Source organism: Micromys minutus, assembly GCF_963924665.1.
Source record: "Micromys minutus genome assembly, chromosome: 1".
In the NCBI taxonomy this organism is placed as follows: Eukaryota; Metazoa; Chordata; class Mammalia; order Rodentia; family Muridae; genus Micromys; species Micromys minutus.
The window spans coordinates 84451752-84473497 of record NC_137969.1 but is presented as its reverse complement, the minus strand read 5'-3'; the positions used below and the strand labels follow the sequence as shown (position 1 = coordinate 84473497).

Here is a 21746-nt window from a genome sequence, read left to right as displayed (position 1 = left end):
ACACTGAACATGGACAGGGCCCTGTGAGTCTACACTGAACAAGGACGGGGCCCTGGGAGTTTACATGAAACATGGATGGGGCCCTGTGAGACTACACTAAACAAGAATGGGGTGCTGTGAGTCTACACTGAACAAGGACAGCTCTTTCATCTTATCTGGAAGGCTGAGCATTCCCAAGGGCAGGGAATTTTTTTTTGTCTTTTTAAATGATGAAATAAAAAGACCAATGATCAACTTTCCCATGTGGTTTGTGTGTTTAAGTAAAATGAGAAAGGACATTCAGAAGAATATAAACATATCTGCACAGCCAATAGAAAGTGAGGTTTGACCTTTGACTGAAATCCAGGGCTCCATGTACATTAAGAAGACACTCTACCAAGCAAGCTACACCCCTCGCCCACAACTGTGGATTCAAACACATTTATGTAAAATCACTTATTAGTTCATTAAATGGAGTGTAGTGATTCAATTACAACAGAGGACTTCATAATAAATGCAGGGAACCAACCGCTACATGGGTCTGTAATCTGAACAGAACCAGAGGGGGAAGGTAGTCAGCTGAGGCCTGCCTGAGCTAGAGTTAAGTTCAAGGTCAACTAGACAGACCCCTAAGCAAACAAGTGGAGCTCAGTCGTATAGGAGAGAGCATGTGGGACCCTCCATTCTCTCCCCCACACCTACATCAACCTAACTGGAGACTAAGAACTCAGGAGGACAAAACAGGGAGGACATACTCAAATCAAAGATGGCAGGAAACGGTAGTCAGTGGGATGAGCTAAGATCTGAGGACTGTGGTGCAATGTTTAGATTGATGAAGGAATACAGTCAAAGCAAGCAGGTAAAAAGAAACACACCAACATGTGCAGAAAAGGAGGAAAGTTTTCCAACGACCTTTTCCATTTGCTCCCCAGTAGAGCATAAATAACCATCAAAGAACTGAGAGACAGTGTGGGTTGGATGCCCAGCCTTAACAGTGTGGGTCTGAAGGGTAAAAGTTAGAAATACGAGAGGATGTTGTCAGTTGAAGCCCCGAAGATGGTTATGCAAATAACCATCAACTGGTAGGTGCTTTCTGAACTCCTGATTGTAAATCCATTTGGCCTGGATACACCAAAATGGGGCAGATGTGCAAGGCTCTTAGCAAGCCCCAAACTCCACCTCCACAAGAAAGAGTGTCGTAGACTCTAGCCAGATCAGCCACTCCCTAAGTTCCTCCCCTGCATGCACGCTCGCGCGCGCGCACACAGACACGCGCACAACGCGCACACACACGCGCACACACACGCGCGCGCACACACACACACACACACACACACACACACACACACACACATAATATAGCATTAGAAAAACAACTACGGCCAATCTCAGAGGCAAAGGAATGGGAAGCAGGTGGTTGGATCCTGGGCTGTTTAAAAAGAATAGAACAAAGGAGAAAGGTACTTGAAAATAAGACACATATTGAAACCTTCTCTTCAGTCCTGGCTTCTTTGTCCTCCATGAATGCTGTATTCCAGAGCCTTGTTGCAGGCTCTGCACTTTTCTAACAGTCAGGCAGGGGTTCACAGCCTGGCCAGCAGGGCTATAATATCAGCACCCTGCTGAGCATTAGCCCAGAGTTCACAGGCCTGGCAGCACCTCACTGGGATTTGTTCCCACACTTCCCAACCTAAACTCCTGTGGGCCAAGCAGAACGCACCAGAAGCCACCTTCCCTAGGACTGCAATGTGAAGCTACCTTTCCCCGAGGAGGAGCAGAGTGGGCCCTGCACAGTACAACATAACAGCAGGAAAGATGTCTCATAGCTCTAAAAAGCCTTGTCTCACACATAATTAATGCTGTGGGCTAAGTTGATGCCCACCTCCTCAACTACTTGTTTCTTTACTTCATTTATTTCTTTCTTCTTCAAATTTCTAATGATCAAACAAAGGAATTTTGCCTTTACTTACTTATCTATTTATTCTGTGTATGGACACATAAATGTCACAGCACAAATGTAGAGGTTTGAGGACATTTTTAAGGAGTCAATTCCAGAGTTTCACCAGTTGGATTCTGGGGATTGAACTCAAGTTGTTGACTGGGGCAGCAAGAGCCTTTTATTCATTAAATAAATGGGACCCTCACAGGTCCCAGAATTCAATAGTTTTTATTCATGAATACATGAAACCTTTTAAAGAAGCTTTTAGCTGGGCAAGGTAGCTCAGACTAGTAATTTCAGTACTCTGAGGCTGAGGCAGGGGGATTGTTTTGAGTTCAAGCCCAGTCTGAGCTACATAGCAAGAGCTAATAACAAAATCAAACCTAAAAAGTTAACTTGTGTGGTGGTTTGAATACATTTGGCCCCCACAGATTCATATGTTTGAATGCTTGGCCACAGGGAGTGTCACTATTAGGTGAGGCCTTGTTGGTGTAGGTGTGACCTTGTTGGAGGAAGTGTGTCACTGTGGGGCTGAGGAGTGACGTATCCTATGCTTAAGCTTTGCCCAGTGTAGAATTCAGTCTCCTGGCTGACTTCAGATCAAGATGTAGAACCCTCAGCAACTTCTCCAGCACCATGTCTGCCTGCTTGCTGCCATGCTTTCTGCCATGATGATACTGGGTTAAACCTCTGAAAGTGAAAGCCAGCCCTAGTTAGATGTTTGCCTTTGTAAGAGCTTTGGTCATGGTGTTCATGCTTTTCAGAGCAATAAAACCCTAACTAAGACAGCTTGGATCTGTGAAACTTCCCCCAGTTCTATGCTCTTCCTGACTCCCACTTCTCCCCTAACCTCTGCTTCCCTCTCCACATTCTTTCCCCTGTGGATTTGAAAAACTGTATGAAAATGTTCCTGCCACTTCAGCATTTTCTTCTGTCTATGGAAATCTTTTCCCATACGTCTCTAAATGCTCAGGGAAAACAGACTTGCCCATTATTCACTATGATCTAGCCTATGACACTAACATGTACTGGGGTTAGTTAGCAGTGCAGCCCAAATTCATTCTTTTATTCACTATTCTGCATGGATGGGTATTTGCCTGCATCTATTTCTGTGCATTACATAATGGACACTGGTTTAACAAGGCCAGTGGATCCCCTGGGACTGGAGTTACAGAGATTGTGAGCTGCTATAGACCTGCTGAGGGTCAAACTTGTGTCCTCTGGAAGAGCAGCCAGTGCTCTTACCCACTGAGCCATTGCTTTAGGCCCCAATGTCATTCTTAAGTAGATTCACTTAAAGTATGGCACCTGGTGACCTTTTTAAAAGGTTCATTTTTAAAGCATATGTGTGTACAGACATGTGTATGTATATGAATGTATATGTATATATGCCAGGAACCATGGAGACCAGAAGGAGTCAGATCCCCTAGAGCTGAAGTGGTTGTATGCTACCTAATATGAGTCCTGGGAGCGAAACTTTGGTCCTCTACAAGATCAAGTGCTCTTAACCACTGACCAATCTCTCCAGCTCCACATTATTTTAGAGAAGGTCTGCTATGTAGCCCAGGTTGGTCTTAAAGTCAGATAAATCCTCTTGTGTCAACTTCTCAATTGCTGGTATTTCATACTACAGGCTTATCTATGCTACCTACCTAGGCTAATAAATCTCTAAACAGGTTCTTACATTGGAACAATGATGTACTAGTTAGAAAAGACATTGTCTGGACCAGCAGGATGCCTCAGCAGGTAAAGGCAGCTGCTATCACACCTGGCAACCCATGTGCAAGCCCTGGGACCCACCTGATAGAAGGAGTTATCCTCTGACCTCCAACTCATATGACATACCCACACACACTCATGTGAGCGCACAGGTACACCCATATACATAAAATAAATCAAAGTACCACTTTATAAAACAGTTCAGTAGACATCACAAACATACTTAGAATGTATGTTTCTAAGTGTGTTCTCGACCTTAGATTTCAACACTACTGGAGTCACACATCAGATATTTAGATTATGATTGATAACAGTAGCAAAACTACAGTTATGAAGTAGCAAAGAAATAGTTATGGTTGGGGGTCACCACATAAGGAACTGTATTACTGGTTGCAGCATTGGAAAGTTGAGAACCACAGCCTTAGAGTATGATATGTGGAGAATAATCTATTAATGGAAAGCAGATAGGATCTTGTACTAATATTTCCAGTGATAGCATCATCCAAGGTTCAAGAAAGTGAAATGTTTCAAACAAATTAAAATAAAAGAGAATGGCACCCCCTGGCCTTGAAAGGTCACAAGACTAAAACCAGTCACTGGATACTGAGCACAACTTCAGCTTGTCGGTGGACTTTTCCCATCTCATCAGAAAAGGGAAAAGTTTAACATCGTCAAAAATAAAATCATACATTTTTAGAAAACATCACTGCTAAGCCTATATGATTCATAGGACAGTCTGTCCACATTTAAAATGGCTTCACACTAGTGTTTAAAGTATTTCTCCATTCCTGACAGGTCAATAGCTTCTAGACTCAGAACATTTAATATGAACAGATATAGTAAGAACCAGAGCAGGTGTTTTCTCAATGCACTCATGGGCACACTTGCATACTCACACCTGCACACTTATACACTCACACTTGAACACTCACATGCACACCTGCACCAGCTGCTCTCAGGGTTCACCACTGCAAAGATTTGCTTGTAAAAGCCAGATGATGACACTGATGTACAGAACCAGAGAGAAGGGCAATGTGCATTCTTATGTGGGATGACAAAATGACATCTTCTTTTCCTGTTCACGGCAAGATCTTGGCTTTTAAGAAAGGCAAATAACTCTTTAGTGAGTGGGATGAGGAGGCAGGCACTTGTAATTTCAGCACTGGAGAGATGGAGGTGGGAGAAGCTACAGTTCCAGACCTTCGTTAGACTAGAACTCTCAAAAAAAAATTAAACTAAATAAAAATAAAAATGGGCCCGGGCCAATGAGATGGCTCAGCTGGTAAAGGAGGGTGTGGCCAAACACGGCAAACCTAATTCAATCCCCAGGACCCACAACAGAAAGGAGAGAACTGACTCTGGCAAGTTACTGTCTGACCTCCACATATGTGTGCAACACATACACACAACAACAGCAATAATATAAAGCAAAAAGCAGAGGGTGAGGATCAGGAACTGCAGGTCAGTCCTGGGCTACATGACAAGTTATCTAAAAAAATAAAATAAAATAAAACCTAACTAAATAAATGAGAAATAGCCAGAAGATGGAAAGAACCCAGATGTCCTTCAACAGAGGAATGGATATAGAAATTGTGGTAAATTTACACAAGGGAGTACTACTCAGCTATTAGAAACAATGACTTCATGAAATTCCTGGGCAAATGGATGGAACTAGAAACTATCATCCTGAGTGAGATAACCCAGTCACAAAAGAAGACACATGGTATGTGCTCACTGACAAGTAAACACTAGCCTCCCCCCCCCCAAAAAAAAGTTCTAAATACCCAAGAAACAATTCACAGAACTTATGAAGCTCAAGAGAAGGAAAGTCAGTCCTTTTTAGAAGGGAGACCAAAGCACCCATGGGAGGAAATAATGGGAAAAATAGAGAAGCAGGGATTGGAGTAAAGATCATCCAGGGATGACATCACCTGGGGATCCATCCCATATGCAGCCACTAAACCCAGTCACTATTGCTGATGCCAAGTAGTGCTTACTGGCAGGAACCATATATGGATGTCCCCTCAGAGGCTCTGCCAGAGCCATACTGATACAGAGGAGGATGCTTGCAGTTAACCATCAGACTGAACACGAGGACCCTAATGAAGGAGCTAGAGAAAGGACTCAAGGAGCTGAAAGGGTCTGCAACCCCATGGGAAGAACAAAATGATCAACCAACCAAACACTCCACAACTCCCAGGGACTAAAACTTGGTGATAAATAAAACCAATGAGTTGTTACAGAGAGACCCATGGCCCAAGGTGCATATGCAGCAGAGGATAGCATTCTCTGGCATCGATGAGAGGAGAGGACTTTGGTCCAGCAAAGGGTTGTTTTCCCAGTGTAGGGGAATGCTGAGGTAGGAGAGGGAAGTTGGGAGAGGGAGCACCCTCATGGAGGCAATGAGTGGAGGACGGTGGCTGGGATTGGTGGAAAGAGGATAACACCTGAATTGTAAATATGGAGAATATCCAATAAAAAATAATTAAAAAAATAATTGAGGTATGTGTACAATGTTACTTTACAAAAAAAAAAAAAAAAATATATATATATATATATATATATATATATATATATACTTACCTCTGCCTCTGCTGCCAACTGCCTCTTCTTGGCTATCAACTGTTTCATGGTAATGTGACCTATGGGAAATAAGAATGGTTGGATGTTTAAAACTGGACCTTAAGATGATTATTTGGGAGCAGTAAACCATTAAGTGGAAAGCAAGCAAATATAAAGACATCATGGTGCAAACACCACAGAGCTCTTCAGATAAAAACACGGCCGGCTAGGGCTTTCATGGACAGTTACAGGCCCACTTCTGGCAAGGTGGGAAACTAGGACCTTCACTTGAGACTATGAAGATACAGAATAAAAATATTAAGAATGAAAAATGTACTGGCTGGTTTTGTGTCAACCTGACACAAGCTGGAGTTATCACAGAGAAAGGAGCCTCAGTAAGATGCCTCCATGAGATCCACTGTAAGGCATTTTCTCAATTAGTGATCAAGGGGGGAGGGGCAGCCCATTGTGGGCGGTGCCTTCCCTGGGCTGGTAGACTTGGGTTCTAGAAGAAAGGAAGCTAAGCAAGACAGAAGAAGCAAGCCAGTAAGTAACATCCCTCCATGGCCTCTGCATCAGCTCCTGCTTCCTGACCTGCTTGGGTTCCAGTCCTGACTTCCTTTGGTGAGAAACAGCAATGTGGACGTGTAAGCTGAATAAACCCTTTCCTCCCTAATTTGCTTCTCTGTCATGATGTTTTGTGCAGGAATAGAACCCTGTCTAAGACAAAACAAAAAAACAAAAAAACAAAAAACAAACTTGCTTTTAAGGCTCACTGCTGAGACTGCAGAGTTTAAGGCTCTGTGGTTGAGTGCTTGCTGCTGTTGCAAAGGACCTGTTCTTAACACTCAAGTCAGGCTGGCATGACTGGTAGCAGCATCTGAGAAGGGCTGCTCCGAGTCGGAGAGCTAGGGTGGGTGCCATCTTACAAGGAGACCTATTGCTAAAACTGAACTGGGGGCGTGGTAGCACACACCTTTGATACCTGCACCTTGGAAGGCAGAGTCAGGCAGATCTCTGAGTTAAAGGCCAGCCTGTCTACAAAGTAAGTTCCAGGGCTACACAGAGCCCCTGCTATGAAAATCCAAACCAAATAAACAAAGAAACGAAACACAACAAAAAACCACTCGGGCTGGGGATAAGATGGCTCAGCTGGTAAAGGTGCTTCCTGCCAAGACTGAAGACTAGAGTTCAGTTTCCCAAGACCTGCATGGTAGGAGAATGAAGCCACACGCATGCCACAGCACAGTGACATTGGGGGCAGTGAGGAGCATGACAGACGGTCACCTAGAGTTCAAGGCCAACCTGAGCTACAGAAGAAGAAGCCACCTCAAAGCAACAAGTGCTGTGAGATAGTTCAACTGTCTGTCTTCAGTATCTGGAACCCAGAGTGGACCAAAGTTCCAAATTTTGAAGTTCTAGATGAACTCTGACCTCCACACATGCTGTGGAACATGTGCACCACACTCACACATGTACATCATACACACACAATAAATAATTTAAAAAGCAAAGGAAAAGGAAGCCTATTCTTTGTGTATTAATTTAAAAATTAATTTTAAAAACTAAAATGGAAGATATATAACAGTATATTTGGTTTAGACATAATAGCAAATTACAAAAATAAAATCCTGACTTTGAGATGCAATGCTTTAAAATAAACAATAGCTCTTTCCAGCAATCCATTTAGCCCTTGTGACCCAACTATCTTTAGCAGGTCCTGTGAAGACGGCTTAACTTTCTCCCTCCCCTACTCTGTGGCGCCACTGTGGGCTCTGAACTGCTAACCCTTGACCTCAAGATTCACTAGAAATCTTTAGGAAGTGTTAACTGTGAGGTGACAGATATGCCAATTACCCTGATCTAATCACTGCAAACTGTCAAGATCTGATCCATACTCATAATCAATCACTCCACTGATAACCTGTAAAAAAATGTAGCACACATCAATAATTTAACCAAAACCCAGTGGGAAAAAGCAGGAGTTTGTCCCATTTTTGTTCTAAAAATAAATAAGTTAACTCAAAGAGACGTCAGGTTCATTGTCACGAGGCCAGTACGTAATAGAGCCTGAGGAGAGCCACTTCTGACTTCCCCAGCACACAGAGCAAAAGTGCTCTTCCTGGTGGCCACAGAGTGCTGCGTGGTGACAAGTGATCTTATAGGTTTCAGTTTTTATAAAGAACATTTGTCTGCTTGCAGCAAATACAAAATGAGCTAATGCTTAGGCAGTGTTGTTGCCTACTGAAGGCCAGACTGACTTTAAAACTCTATGGAAGGCCCACATGGTACTTCACAACCATCTGTGGATCCAATGCTCTCTTCTGACCTCTGTGGGTACCAAGTACACATGTGGCACACATATATACATGCAAGCAAAATGCTCACATACAGAAGCATTTTTTAACCTTCCCACTTTTTTCCTAAAGCAGACTACTTTCACATCATCCTAGCTTTATCTGCTCTCCATAAAGAGATAAAAGAGTCATTTGAGAACTGTCTGTGGGGGTTTAGAGAGATGGTTCAGAGGTCCAACTCTGAGCAACTACATGGAATTCACAACTGTCTGTAACTCCAGTTCCAGGGGGTCTGGCATCCTAACGCAGGCAAAAAACCAATGCACATAAAACAAAAATAAATAACTCTTAAAAAAGAAAAAAAGGAAGCCACCTCTATATCCACAAGATAGGTAAGCTTAGAAATTTTCAGAATTAGAGGTTTTGTGCGTGCAAGCGTGAGCACACATGAGTGTTGGTTTTCTGGCAAGGTCTCAGTTATCTGAGATAACCTCAAGCTTGCTATGTAAATGAAACTAGTCTTGACCTGCTGACTTTCCTGCTTCTACCTCTGAAAGTAGTTGCACTCACACATGCACACACCCCTATACACAAAATTAAATAAATAAAAATAAATAAATCTTTAAAAAATACCCCAGAAAAACTAAACACCTCAGGAAAGGTTGTTTGGCAGAGGATATATTCCTTGAAGAGACATTTCCAATAAGAATGTTCAAACAGCCAGCATGGCCACACACACAGACTTTAATCCCAGAGCCTGGAAGGCAGAGGCAGACCTACACAGTTCTACACAGAATTCCAGGACAGCCAGGTCTACAGAGAACCCCTGTCTTGGAAAAAACAAGAAAGGCCATTCAAGCAGCACCAGACCTGGCCTAAGAACATGAACTCCTTTCTTACATACAAATCCACAATTTTCTGGCAATCTCAAAAGAAAAAAAAAAAAAGATTGTGATATTTATTCACAGTAAAAACAGGTCTTCAGGCCCTGAGCAACCTTTCTGACCCGCGGTTTTTCTTATCAGACTGTAATTGTACCCAGGGTACCTTAGGAAACCCCATGATCTCATTTACTGGAAAAGAGGAGGGGAAAAGTGACAAGAACTCTCTGAAGGACATCAGCAGCACTGACATCACAGATAAGGACCCGAAGACACTCCCAGGAAGCCCACACCACACTCAGGTATGTGCCACCTTCTGCCTCAGCAGCTCTTTCTACTTAGGAGTGTTTGTTTTTGAGACACAGTCTAGCTATGTAACCCAGACAGGCTTCCCTGTCTCTGCCACATATGCATACAAGTCTCTTTTTTAGTTTTCTTTTTTTTTTAATAATGTATGTACTCTTATTTTAAACACATGGGTGTTTTAACTAAATATGTCTGTATTAGGGAGTTGAATTCCCCCTGAAACAGACAGGAGTTACAGACAGTTGTGAGCTGCCATGTTGGTGCTGGAAATTGAACCTGGGTCCTCTGAAAGAGCAGCCAATGCTCTTAACCTCTGAGCCATCTCTCCAGTCCCTAGATTATTTTTCTATATATATGAATGTTTTGCCTACATGTATGTCTCTGTATTATGTGTGTGCTTGGTGCCTCAAACTGGAGTTAGGATGGATGCAGGCCAATAGTGGGTGCTGAGAGCAGGGAGTCATGCTAAGCACTAAGTCATCTCTACAGCCCCCTCCCCCACCAATTATTATCCTTTTTGTTTGTTTTTGAGACATGGGCTCAATGTGGCTTCACAGACACCATCTGCTTCTACCCTGGACTGGGATTTAAAGGCATGTGTCCCTATGCCTGTGGGATTTTATTAGTGAAGTATAATGAAGTTAGGTGTCCGTGTTCTTTACAGAAGTGGTATGTGACCATAAAATGCAATCAGTACCAATAGCAGGCTCTTTCATACTTTATAGCCTGCGGCCTCCCTGCAGAGATTCTGACTCAGATCTCAAGCTGCTGTACTGAATAACTCCTTCATTCAGAGGTGATTCTCATTCACACCCCAAATGCTACTCTGCACACTGAAAGCTGTGGCTCAAGCTGGACCAGGTGGTACACACCCATGATCCCAGCACCTGGGAGGTAGAAGCCGGAAAATCAAAAGTTCAAGGCCAACTTTAACCACATAACAAGGTCCAGCCCAGCCTGGGTTACAGCCTGCCTCAGAAAAAAAAGGGGGGGGGCATCTAAATAGATGAACAACAAGCTCTTAGGCTGCCCTGCTCTTCAGCCCACAAAACATACAAGTGGAGACACACACTTTGTTTTCTGCTCAGCATTACCTGCATTAAAACCAGGAGAGTGACATACTTCTGAATTTAAGCTAAGCAACGTAATTTTTTAACAGCTGTAGTAAAACCTCATGGCCGGGAGATCAGCTAAATCGAATGTTTTCCTAGCAAGCAGGACGTCCTACATTGAAACTGGGCTTGGTGCCGAATGCCTCTCTAATCCTACACTTGGGAGACTGAAGCAAAGCCCTCTTGACAAAACCAAACAGCGTTTTAAAAAGCAAAATATAAAGAGAACAATAATGTGTGAAAATGATGGCAGATTTCGATAATACGTTCCCAGTCTCTAAGAAATATCATTTTAAAAATATAAGTGGGAAAACTAATTGGTTTAGATCCAGACAAAGGAGACAACCTAGACTACAGCAAGACCATGATAATGGAGTGGAGGAGGTGCTTCTTTCCAGGGCTGCCTCACCCCCCTTTGCATAAACTTCACTCTCTAGAGCATATTAGAATTCAACCACATGCAATATGTTATAAATAGCTAACTGAGAGTCTGTCAATAAACCTCATTATACCAACTAAACGGACTCCTTCACTGTCCTGGTACAATCTGGCTGCTGATACTTAAAGTAGGAAAAGTTAAAGAGAGCCTCTTGGTGAAAAGAAGTCTGAGGATGCCAAAGACAACTGGTCTCTGGAAACCTTTCCTATTTGCTAACCAAACAAGTCCCTACTGAAAGCAAAACTATACAAATGTCATTGTAAAAGTAAATATCCTGATGCAAGAGGGCTGCAAATCCAACTCTACCATTCCTACCCATAAGCCTCAACCTTAACAAGTCCTATATTACACTCTTCCTGTATTAAGCAAAAACTAAATGCTCCAAGTTTTCCCTCTCCTGAGACTCATCCATCAGTAGACCCTGCTCCCTACTCAATTCATTACATATAAGAATTAGTAACTTTATGAGATTACACTTATCTATAGAAATTCAATTATGTTACTATGATAATTTGTTTGTGTCTGGCCCAGGGAGTGGCACTCTTAGGAGGTGTAGTCATGTTGAAACAGATGTGGCCTTGTTGGAGTAGGTGTGTCACTACAGGTGTGGACTTTAAGACCCTCATTCTTGCTGCCTTGAAGCAAGTCTTCTCCTAGTGGCCTTCAGATGAAGAGTAGACCTCTCAGCTCCTCCTGCGCCATGCCTGCCTGAACACTGCCATGCTCCCACCTTGGTCATAATGAACTGAACCTGTAAGCCAGCCCCAATTAATGCTGTCCTTATAAGAGTCGCTTTGGTCATGGTGTCTGTTCACAGCAGTGAAACCCTACTTAAGACGTTGATATTTTTTGGTTTGGTTTGGTTATGCTGGGTAACAAATCTAGGGTATCAGTATACTATACCACTCATGTGACTTGAGGCTCCATAAATGCAAACACATATATATTGATCACTTGTAATCAAGGATCCAGTAGGACATTTCAATAATCACTGGTAGGCTGGGCTGGCTGAATAAATGGGTGATATCTAAAACACAGTAGAAATGTTTGTTGAATTAATTTTTATTTATTTATATACTCTTATGCACACAGAAGTTTTGTCTGTGTCTGTGTGCCACATGCATGCAGTGCTCTCAGAGGCCAGATGGGGGAAGCAGAGTCCCTGGAACTGGAGTTATAGTTACTAACTACCATGTACATGGGTGCTGGGATTCCAACTTGGGACCTCACCAAGAACAAATGCTCTTAACCATTAAGCCATCTCTCCGGCTTATCACTGAATTAATATTTTATTCACTACCAGATAGACAAAAGCATCAATATGAATTTGTAATAAAATAGAAGCCCTACTCTAAAACAGTGAAGTTGTTCTCTAGCTCATGAATTTACCTCATGTATTGACTGGTTTTATGTGTCAACTTGACACAAGTTGGAGTTATCACAGGCAAAGGAGTCTCAGGGAAAAGCCTCCATGAGATCCAGCTGTAAGGCATTTTCTCAGTTAGTGGTAAAGTGGGGGAGGGCCCAGCCCATTGTGGATGGTGCCATCCCTGGCCTGGTACTCTTGAGTTCTATAAGAAAGCAAGCTGAGCAAGCCAGGGGAAGCAAGCCAGTAAGTAACATCCCCCCATGGCCTCTGCATCAGCTCCTGCTTCCTGACCTGCTTGAGTTCCAGTCCTGACTTCCTCTGGTGATGAACAGCAATGTGGAAGTGTAAGCTGAATAAACCCTTTCCTCCCCAGCTTGCTTCTTGGTCATGCTGTTTGTGCAGGAATAGAAACCCTGACTAAGACACCTCAGAAACATTAAAACCCTTACCATTTCTGTGTGTGTCCAAGAGATTTCTCTGGGCTTCATCTTGCTCAAGATTCTCACCATATTTTGACAACCGGTTTCTCAGTGACATTTCTTCTCCCACCATCGAGCTTCCTAGGAAAGAACAAGAGACAGGAATAAAGATGCTGAATATCCCCAGCAATTCATGGAGCTATTTGTCCTGACTGATCAGTGCATAGGAAAGCATCAATGCACATCATAAGTGTGCCTAGTAATTATGTGTCAAGGGCTGGAGAGATGGCTCAGTGGTTGGGAGCACTGACTGCTCTTCCAGAGGTCCTGAGTTCAGTTCCCAGCAACCACATGGTGGCTCACAACCATCTGTAATAGGATCTGATGCCCTCTTCTGGTGTGTCTGAAGACAGCTACAGTGTACTCATAAAATAAATAATCATGTGTCAATTAAAATTTTGAATGAAGTGGGGGCTGAGGCTCAGAGGTCCAGCACTTGCCTAATATACATGCCAGACACCTGGATTTGAACCATAGTATCACAAAATGATTACCGTAATTTAACAATCGAAAGCTGGAGGGTAAGTTCACTAAGTATTTGTCCAGTGAATTTCATCACTACTATGTTTAAAAGCATCGAAAACTAGTAATGATATATTGTCTTCGTTGATTTTATCTTAATTAGTTTTAAGACTTTTTGAGTATAAGATATTTGAAGAAGTTAGCCCCTATCAAATAGTTGGCTAATTCCAAGGGCCCTTCTTTTAGACACAGTCCCAGTCTCAAAAAAAAGATATAATGGAGCAAAGCTGATGAAAACCTAAGATCAGGAGAAGGGCTGGAATGGTGGGTTTTGGCCTTTTATCCCAGCAGAAGATTCTTTGGTGAATTTGAGGCCAGCCTGGTCTATCCCAAATTCCAGGATAGCCATTTAGAGAGATCCTGCTTCAACAATTAAAACAAGAAGAGGAGGAGGAAGAGGAGGAGAAGTTGAAGATGTGTTATAGACCTAGCCAGAAAACCTCCATCTCTCACCAGCCACCTTTCAACTGTTCTGCATGCCAGACTGTAGTACAATAAGCCATCCTCCCCATGGCTGAAGTGTTTTCCAAGGCAGCCGACTGGGAAGGGCAATGGACACATACAAGGAACTTCCCTCCCTCAGTGCACTTGGCTATCCTTTCAGGGGCTGAGTCTGTAGTCAGTCACCTATAGTGCTGGACACTGTGATTGTCCGAGAGTTGCCTCTACTGCCTTAACAGTGGGTCTACCTCAAGCCAGGTTTTCATTAATTCTGTTGTAGACTTTACAACAGACTCTAGGTAAGGAGGAGGGCATATAGGTATATCTTTATTTGTAGCTACTTAAGCAATCCCTATAGAGATGAGCTAGTGTGAGTGACTTAATCCTTGGGCTGCTGGTACTATTCCAGTTTGGAGGCAGGTGCTAATTTTACAAGTCTTAGGAACAGTCACACATGAAACCCCAACCTACAGTATGATTATCAAGTCCATGAAAATAATTGCAAACATTTAGAGTTCTAAGAGAGGCTAGATCAGTGATAGAGATAATGATTTCAAGAGAAAAGGGGATTCATTGATTGAGCCTTGAAGTAGAACACCGCATGTGTAAGAAAGAGTTAAAACAGAAACTCTCTTGACTAGAGAGAGGGTTCAGAGGCTAAGGACTTCTTATTCTTCCAGACAACACAGTTTGGTTCCCAGAATACCCCACTCTTCAGCTCCCCAGCCCTCACCCCCATCAGGTAGCTGGCAATAACCTTTAACTATAATCCCAGGGGACCAGATACCCTATTCTAACACCTATATACAACAGCAAAAATTCACACACACACACACACACACACACACACAGAGAGAGAGAGAGAGAGAGAGAGAGAGAGAGAGAGAGAGAGAGAGAGAGAGAGAGAAGCACAGGCCCGTTGGCCAGATTCCTCATCTTTTCAGTGGTTACAGACTATACAGGCTGTAAGGCTAAGAGCTGAGTCAGAGTCCCAGTTATTTGTGTGTGTGGTAATGGTGTCAGTGATGACTGAAAGGTGGAGTGAAACAACTGACACCTTTCAAAGACAGAATAAAAAGAAAGATACTCCACAAAGGCTAAGCTAAGGCAGACCTCACCTCACATTCTAGGCAAAATTTAACCCAAAATGTATCCAAGACCTAAAACTGGGTTAGGGAGTCTATGGGTAAAGTGCTCACAGAGCCTGAGTTCAGATGGCCAGCACTCATCAAAAGCTGGATATAGGGAAAGCTACAGGGATGGCTAAACAGTTAAGAGGACTGGCTGCTCTTACAGAGGACCTGGGTTCAATCCCCAACACCTACGTGGTGGCTCACAACCTTCCGTAACTGTGGCTTTGGAAATCGAATGCCCTTTTCTGACCCTGTGTACAGGACACATTCAAAGGACTCACACATACATACAGGCAAAACACACATAAAATGAATGAATCTAAAAATACACACGCAAATATGCACATGAGCAAAGAAGGAACTTAGAAACAATTTTGTTTCTGCTACTGATTTAAGTCATCCATGTAACAGTCTGAGAGGACACCACAAAGCATCTACTCATCCCACAGGAATGATTAGAGCAGTAGTAAGCAGAAGTGAACACAGGGCCCCTCTGAAGGAAGCGGTGGTGGTTTGAATAGGTATAGCCCTCACAGGCTCCTGTGTTTGAATGCTGGGCCTATTAGGAGGCGTATCCTTCTTGGAGGAAGTGTGTACTATGGAGGTGGGCTTTTAAGGTCTCCTATGCTCACAGTATACCCAGTGTGGTACAGTCTCCTGCTGCCTACAGATCAAGATGGAGAACTCTTAGCTCCTTCTCTGGGACCACCTCTATCCGAATGTCTGCATATTTCCCTGCCGTGATAACAGACTGAACCTCTGAACCTGTAAGCCATCCCCAGTTAAATGGTTTCCTTTATAAGAGCTGCCTTGGTCAAGTGTGTGAGGCAGTCCTCTCAAGGGCTAGGATTATATGTCGTGCACCATCATGCCCAGCCTGAGTGATGACATCTAGTCCACGTCCACCTTTGTCATCTCCGCTGCAGTTAATAGGACTACAGCCATTCTTTGTACACGCTTGGCTTTGGTTTTTATTTTTATTTTTCATTGCACTGGTAAGATTCCCTTATATAATCCAGGACAAATCCATTTGTCTCTAGAATCGTGATATACCAGATTCTAATTGCTTCACACATTTGCTACTTAAGTCAAAAGCATTATACAAGGCTGGGCATGGTGACTCATGCCTGTATCCCAGCACATGGAAGGCTGAGGCAGAAAAGCCACCATGAGTTTGGGGACATATCTCTCTCTCACACACACACACACACACACACACACACACACACACACACACACCCCTCCACCAACTCCTGTGGTAGTCTCTGATTACTAGACCTCTAGTCTTACTGATTTTCTTCTCCCCCTCAAACACAGTACTAGAATTACTCTTGTTAGAAGCAGGGATTGGTAACTCGGTGTGAACTTCAAAAGCAGGTTCATCTGTCTGGCACATGGGAGGCCCTTGGTTCAGTCTCCCAAGTTAAAAAAAAAAAAAAAAAAGTTCGCAAAGAAGAACTTAATATTTATCTTGAGGAATGTTAACTCAGAACCAAAGGAACGGCTGAGTCAAAGCAAAGCAAGGTTGGCAGTGCCAACAATGAGCTCATATACAAACCATAAGGCCTGAAGACTCACATGACACGTGTTTATTGGAGAAATAAATGAAGAGGGAAGAGATAAAGGAGATCAGATAAGTTTACAAATGATTAACTTTGAGATTCTGAGGCTGGCTACACAGAAGGCAGTTGTTCACAGATCTGAGTGAGTAAGCTAACTCAGAGAGGCTCGGAATACCATTATGCTAATTACGGGGAGGACGAAAAATTAGATAAGGCCAGTATTATGTGCCTGTAGGCCAGCCAAGGTATAAAAAGGCAGTTGAACTCGGTCTGGACTGAAGACCGGGATCTGCCATGCACCGCTGCACTGACAACTGAGGTTAAGGCAGCTTCCGAGGTAGGCCACCCAGGAACTGACCAGGCTGTTTACACAGCACTTGGCTAAGGTGGTAAGCAGTGGGTACTAGCACACCATCTTATACCAGTTAAGTGCTTTCCCCACTATTGTGGGGCATTTAAAACCGTAACAGCAAAGAGATGGAAGGAGGGAAAGGAGCACAGGATGCTGGGGGCAGGGAAATGAGAGGACTCAGATTCTCCAGGGTCAGTACCATGGAAAATTTCAAGTAAAGAACAAACACAAAAAGAAGAGAGGTGTGTGACATTTTCATTTATTTGCAAGGGTTTTTTTTTTATAATAAGAGTTATTAAATAAAAAACAAGGTGGGGCTTGGGACAGCTATTTCACAATGTGGCGATCTGCTAAAATGGGTGGTTTACTAACTACGTGTATAGTTGTTTTCAGGAAGAGCAAATGTATTGGAGTAGGTTGCAGAATGTATTGAGGAACTGAAAGTAGATCATAGGACTATTCTCATGAGAGGCCCTACAATAAAGGAAAATAATGACCATCCATAGTGCTGGGTACCAGGGGAGATCGGCTGCTAACACATTTAACATTTGAACAACTTATTTATTGTTGATTTTTCTGTTTGTTTGGGGGTTTCTTTGTCATTTGTTTTTTGAGACAGGTTTCAATGTCTTAAAACTCAGATCTGCCTAGCTCTTCCTCAAAGTACTGGGATAATAGGCCTGAAACACCACGCATTTCCACTCCGTTTGCAAAGATGTAGCAGAACTATCCTTCTTTTAGGTGACAGTTGACCACAGGGGCTGGGCAACAGGTTTAGTGGGTAAAAGCGCTTGCCACACAAGCCTGACATCCCAAATTGAAGTTCTGGAAACCACATAAAGGTAGGAGAAAACCAACTCCACCAAGTTGCCCCCTCTCTCTCCATACTCACTAGCGGCATGTGTGTGCCATCCCCACCCTGAGCTACAAACACACACACAATAGTATTGAAATGTAACATACTGCTTAGACAAAAAGTAAGAAACCAATCTGTACAGGGAAGTTGTGCAATGTTCTGTGGTAAGCATCCTAACTTGTCTCCAGAAAGCAAATTAGAAAAAAAAAAAAAAAAAAAAAAAAAAAAAATTAGAGAAACAAATGAATCATGTCCCAAAGAAATGTCAACTTTAACCTCCCGGCAGTTTTCTCATTAACAAAGACTTCAAAAGAACCTATAAAGCTGTGTCACAAATAAATACTGGGTACCTACTGCAGGTGAGTAACTCCTAGATCATCCTAGAAAATCCACTGTGGGTAGAGTATACAATCGGGCCCCAAAACGGTGGTACACACCAATCCTAGCATTTGGGGAGCTGAAGCAGGGAAGCAGAAGCTCAAGTTAATTCTCAGCTATAGAGTTGGAACAGCCTGGCCTACATGAGATCCTATGAAAAGGGAGAGAGGGAGGGAGGGAGGGAGGGAGGGAGGGAGGGAGGGAGGGGGAGAGAAATTAACAATCCAAAGCAAAATGTGTTTGTTTTCTTCCCTCCAAAAATGATTTTTTTTAGTAGGTACTTTGTTTTGGGGGTTTTGGAGGGGTTTTTGTTTATTTGTTTTGGGTTTTGGTTGTGTTTTTCCAGACAAAGTTTCTCTGTGTAGCCTTGGCTCTCCTAGGACTCATTCTGTAGACCAGGCTGGCCTGAAACTCAGATCCGACTGCCTCTGCAACCCTGAACCACCACCTGGCAACCCTGAACTTTTTCATGTAACTAACAGAACTGGGTCAATTAACAAGACTGAAGAATATAAGAACTTGGGCAAATTTTATTTACATCTGAGTTTGCTTTACTTACAAATGATTAAATATAACTAGTTATCCAACATAGCAAAAAAAAAAAAAAAAAAAAAATTCTGGCAAATGAAACTTCCATAGGAAACTGGCACTCCTATGTTAATGTTTTTTCTCAAAGTTTCTTCTTTGACCCTCCCAACTCTTTAGTTCTGTTCTGGCAAGGTACTGCCCTGACACTGAGAAGACACAGAAAAGATAAACTAGCCCCGAGAAATCCACTATAAAACAGATAAAGCATCTACTTACAACAGCAGATTAACTGCTAGGAGACTTACAGAGTGCTAACTGGCTTATACTGACCAGTGGCTCCCACCGGGAAGTGATCTTTGGTGTGAGGAATGCTTGGGGGTGGAGGGCAGGAGAAGGGGAATAAGGCCTGGGGGAAATGGTCCAGGAGATAAGAGAAAGCTTTCCGAGGACAAGAAAGGAAGCTGAAGGCTGGAAACCCAGTCTAGGCTTGAAGATAGTAGAAGCTCGGACACCCAGTAGCTTGGTCTGAGTCCCCGGAAGAATATGAAACCCCTGACTGGTTCCAGGCACGTGATGTGCTTAGCCTCGGGCTCCTCCACGTTTACTCTGCCTACTCTTCACAGATTCAGAGCTCTTTGCAAGCCCCACTCCATGCTGTCTGAGCTGGCTTTTTAAAAGCAAGTCATTTATATTCTCCAGTTGAAAGTAAACAAAAGAAAAAAAAATACTCAAGTTGGATTCTGCTTTCTTGAAGAGGGCAAGAAGTCTGGAGGGGAAGGGGAGACAGCGGTAACTACTTAAGTATTACAGTGACCAAGGAGTTTTATATAAAATGCAGAGAATGGGGCTTACAGTAATTTCTCCCAAATAACCGCTGATGTATATATATATATATATATATATATATATATATATATATGTTAAGTTACATGCCTATTAGTATTTAAGATCAAAGGCAGAAACTTAACTCTCCCCTGCTACTTAAAAACAGAATACCAGCTTGACGACAGGTTTCAGCGCTGCCCCCTCCCCCCGGCCCATACAGAGCCTGGTGTCTGGTAGTGCAATTTTTCCATATACATACATATACGTATGTATGTATATATCCCTCACTGCCCACATTAGGGGGGAAAAACTGACTTCCAGAGAGCATTTTGATGTCGCTTTTCAAAGAATGCGATGACTTCTAATTCTCAACTTTCCTCACTACTGACTGGCTTCAGAGACGCCACATGACTCGGAGGGGACATCAAACCATCACTGATAATGAAAAGGCTGCCAGTCATCGGATACATCGAATGGCTGCGGGTAACTTTCCCGCTCTCCCCTCCAAACTCGGCGGGACCCTCCCCCGGGCAGCAGGCAGCGTCCGAGCAGGACAGTCCGGCCCAGGCCAGGCCCGCGGAGCCGGAGCGGCGCCGCCACCGCAGTCCCCTTCCTCTCGGGCTCAGGGTGGACCCGGTCTGGAAAGGAGAAGGGGAGCGGAAGCTTGCGGTTACCTGCGACCCGAGGGCAGCTGCGGTGGTCTAGGCGGTAGGCTGGTCGGCCGCGGGAGGGTCGCTGCGCTAGGTGTCCCTTCGCCAGCCTGCAACGCCGCCAGCCGGGTAACGGAGGAAGATAAAGCGCAGGCCCCCACCCCCGCTCTCCGCCCCAACCTCTCAGCCCGCGGCTGCGTCACGCGCATCGCCCCGAGCTCCCGGACGCCATTGGTGGTCTTGCGGCGCCTGGCAACGCCCACTGCCACGCCCCTCCCAGCTCCAGGGTATCTGCTGGGCTTTTGCAGCTACCTGGCGTTCTGGCTCCGCCCCAACTCTCCTCCTGTGTGGCGGCTAGACAACTTCCTGAGAGTTTGAAAAGGCAGCCTGCGAGGTTGCATGGGACAAGGGGAGTCGACACTGACTGTTAAGGAATAAGACTGAATCAGTGGCCGAAAACCTGTCGTAAGTCGCTTTGTGGTCTAAATTCTACTTGACTCAGTCTGTCCTTCAACAACACACAACTTAGATAAAACAGAAGTGAGTCACTTGAAGTTATGGGACAATCAAGTAATTTAAAAAGCATCCTTGGGATTAGACAAAAAAAAAAAATTGATACAGATAGATTTGGGACAGATAAAGCAGTTTAGGCCTTGGACTTCTCAAAAGCAAAGATGTGAGTGAATTTAGGGTAAAGGTGGTTGAAAGAGAAAGCTAAATGAAACAGACTGCAGAGACACTGTCCGCCTGCAAAACAGTGTCAGCTAAACTGGCTCCATTAATCTTTTAGTCAGTCCCTAATCTGTCCAGTTGACCTTTCCTTTCCAAGTCAGATACCCTAAACAATGCCTGAGGCTTGCAAGAATTGCCTGCTGTGTAGACCTTTCACAAAAGGAGTTCCCTGCTGGCCCATAGCAGGCTACACTACTCACCTTAGAGCTTGGCTCTGCACAGGTGTGCCCCAGTGTTTGCCCTCCTTGGGACAGCTGTGATTAATGGTTCTGTCAACAGTTTGGTGATAGCATTTGGAAGTGCCTCCTCTTCCTGTCTCACCGTTAGAGCATTTGGGACTAGGGAATTCACTTCTGTTGGGACATTGATAAAGACACTTGCCTATTTACTCAGTTTCATTTACTCCATTAAAAAAACAAAAACAAAAAAGAAACAGAGCTGGTAATACAGCTCCTGAGCTTGGTGAAGCACACCTTTAAACAGAGTACCCGGAAGGCAGAGGCAAATAGATCTCTGTGAGTTGGAGGCCAGCCTAGTCCACATAGTGAGTTCCAAGACAGCCAGGGCTTTGTAAAGAAACCCTGTTGAGATAGATAGTAGGTAGGCAGATAAATAGAAGATGAAGTAGGCAGACCAGAAGTTTAATTTTTGCAGGCCAACGGTGTCTCTCCAGTCTCTTTTAGCT

General features: G+C 43.7%; 1 protein-coding gene across 1 annotated transcript in view; it reads right to left on the bottom strand.

The window, feature by feature from the left end:
- Positions 1-20462, bottom strand: part of SOAT1 (sterol O-acyltransferase 1) — a 43598-nt gene extending 23136 nt beyond the window's left edge. Inside the window, exons 1-3 of the mRNA XM_080914686.1 lie at positions 20354-20462; positions 13053-13163; positions 6221-6279 (exon numbers count right to left, since the gene is read on the bottom strand). Coding sequence (XP_080770812.1) covers positions 6221-6279; positions 13053-13155 — 162 coding nt within the window. The 5' untranslated portion in view covers positions 13156-13163; positions 20354-20462. The remainder of the gene's footprint in view (positions 1-6220; positions 6280-13052; positions 13164-20353) is intronic.
- Positions 20463-21746: the final 1284 nt, after the last annotated feature.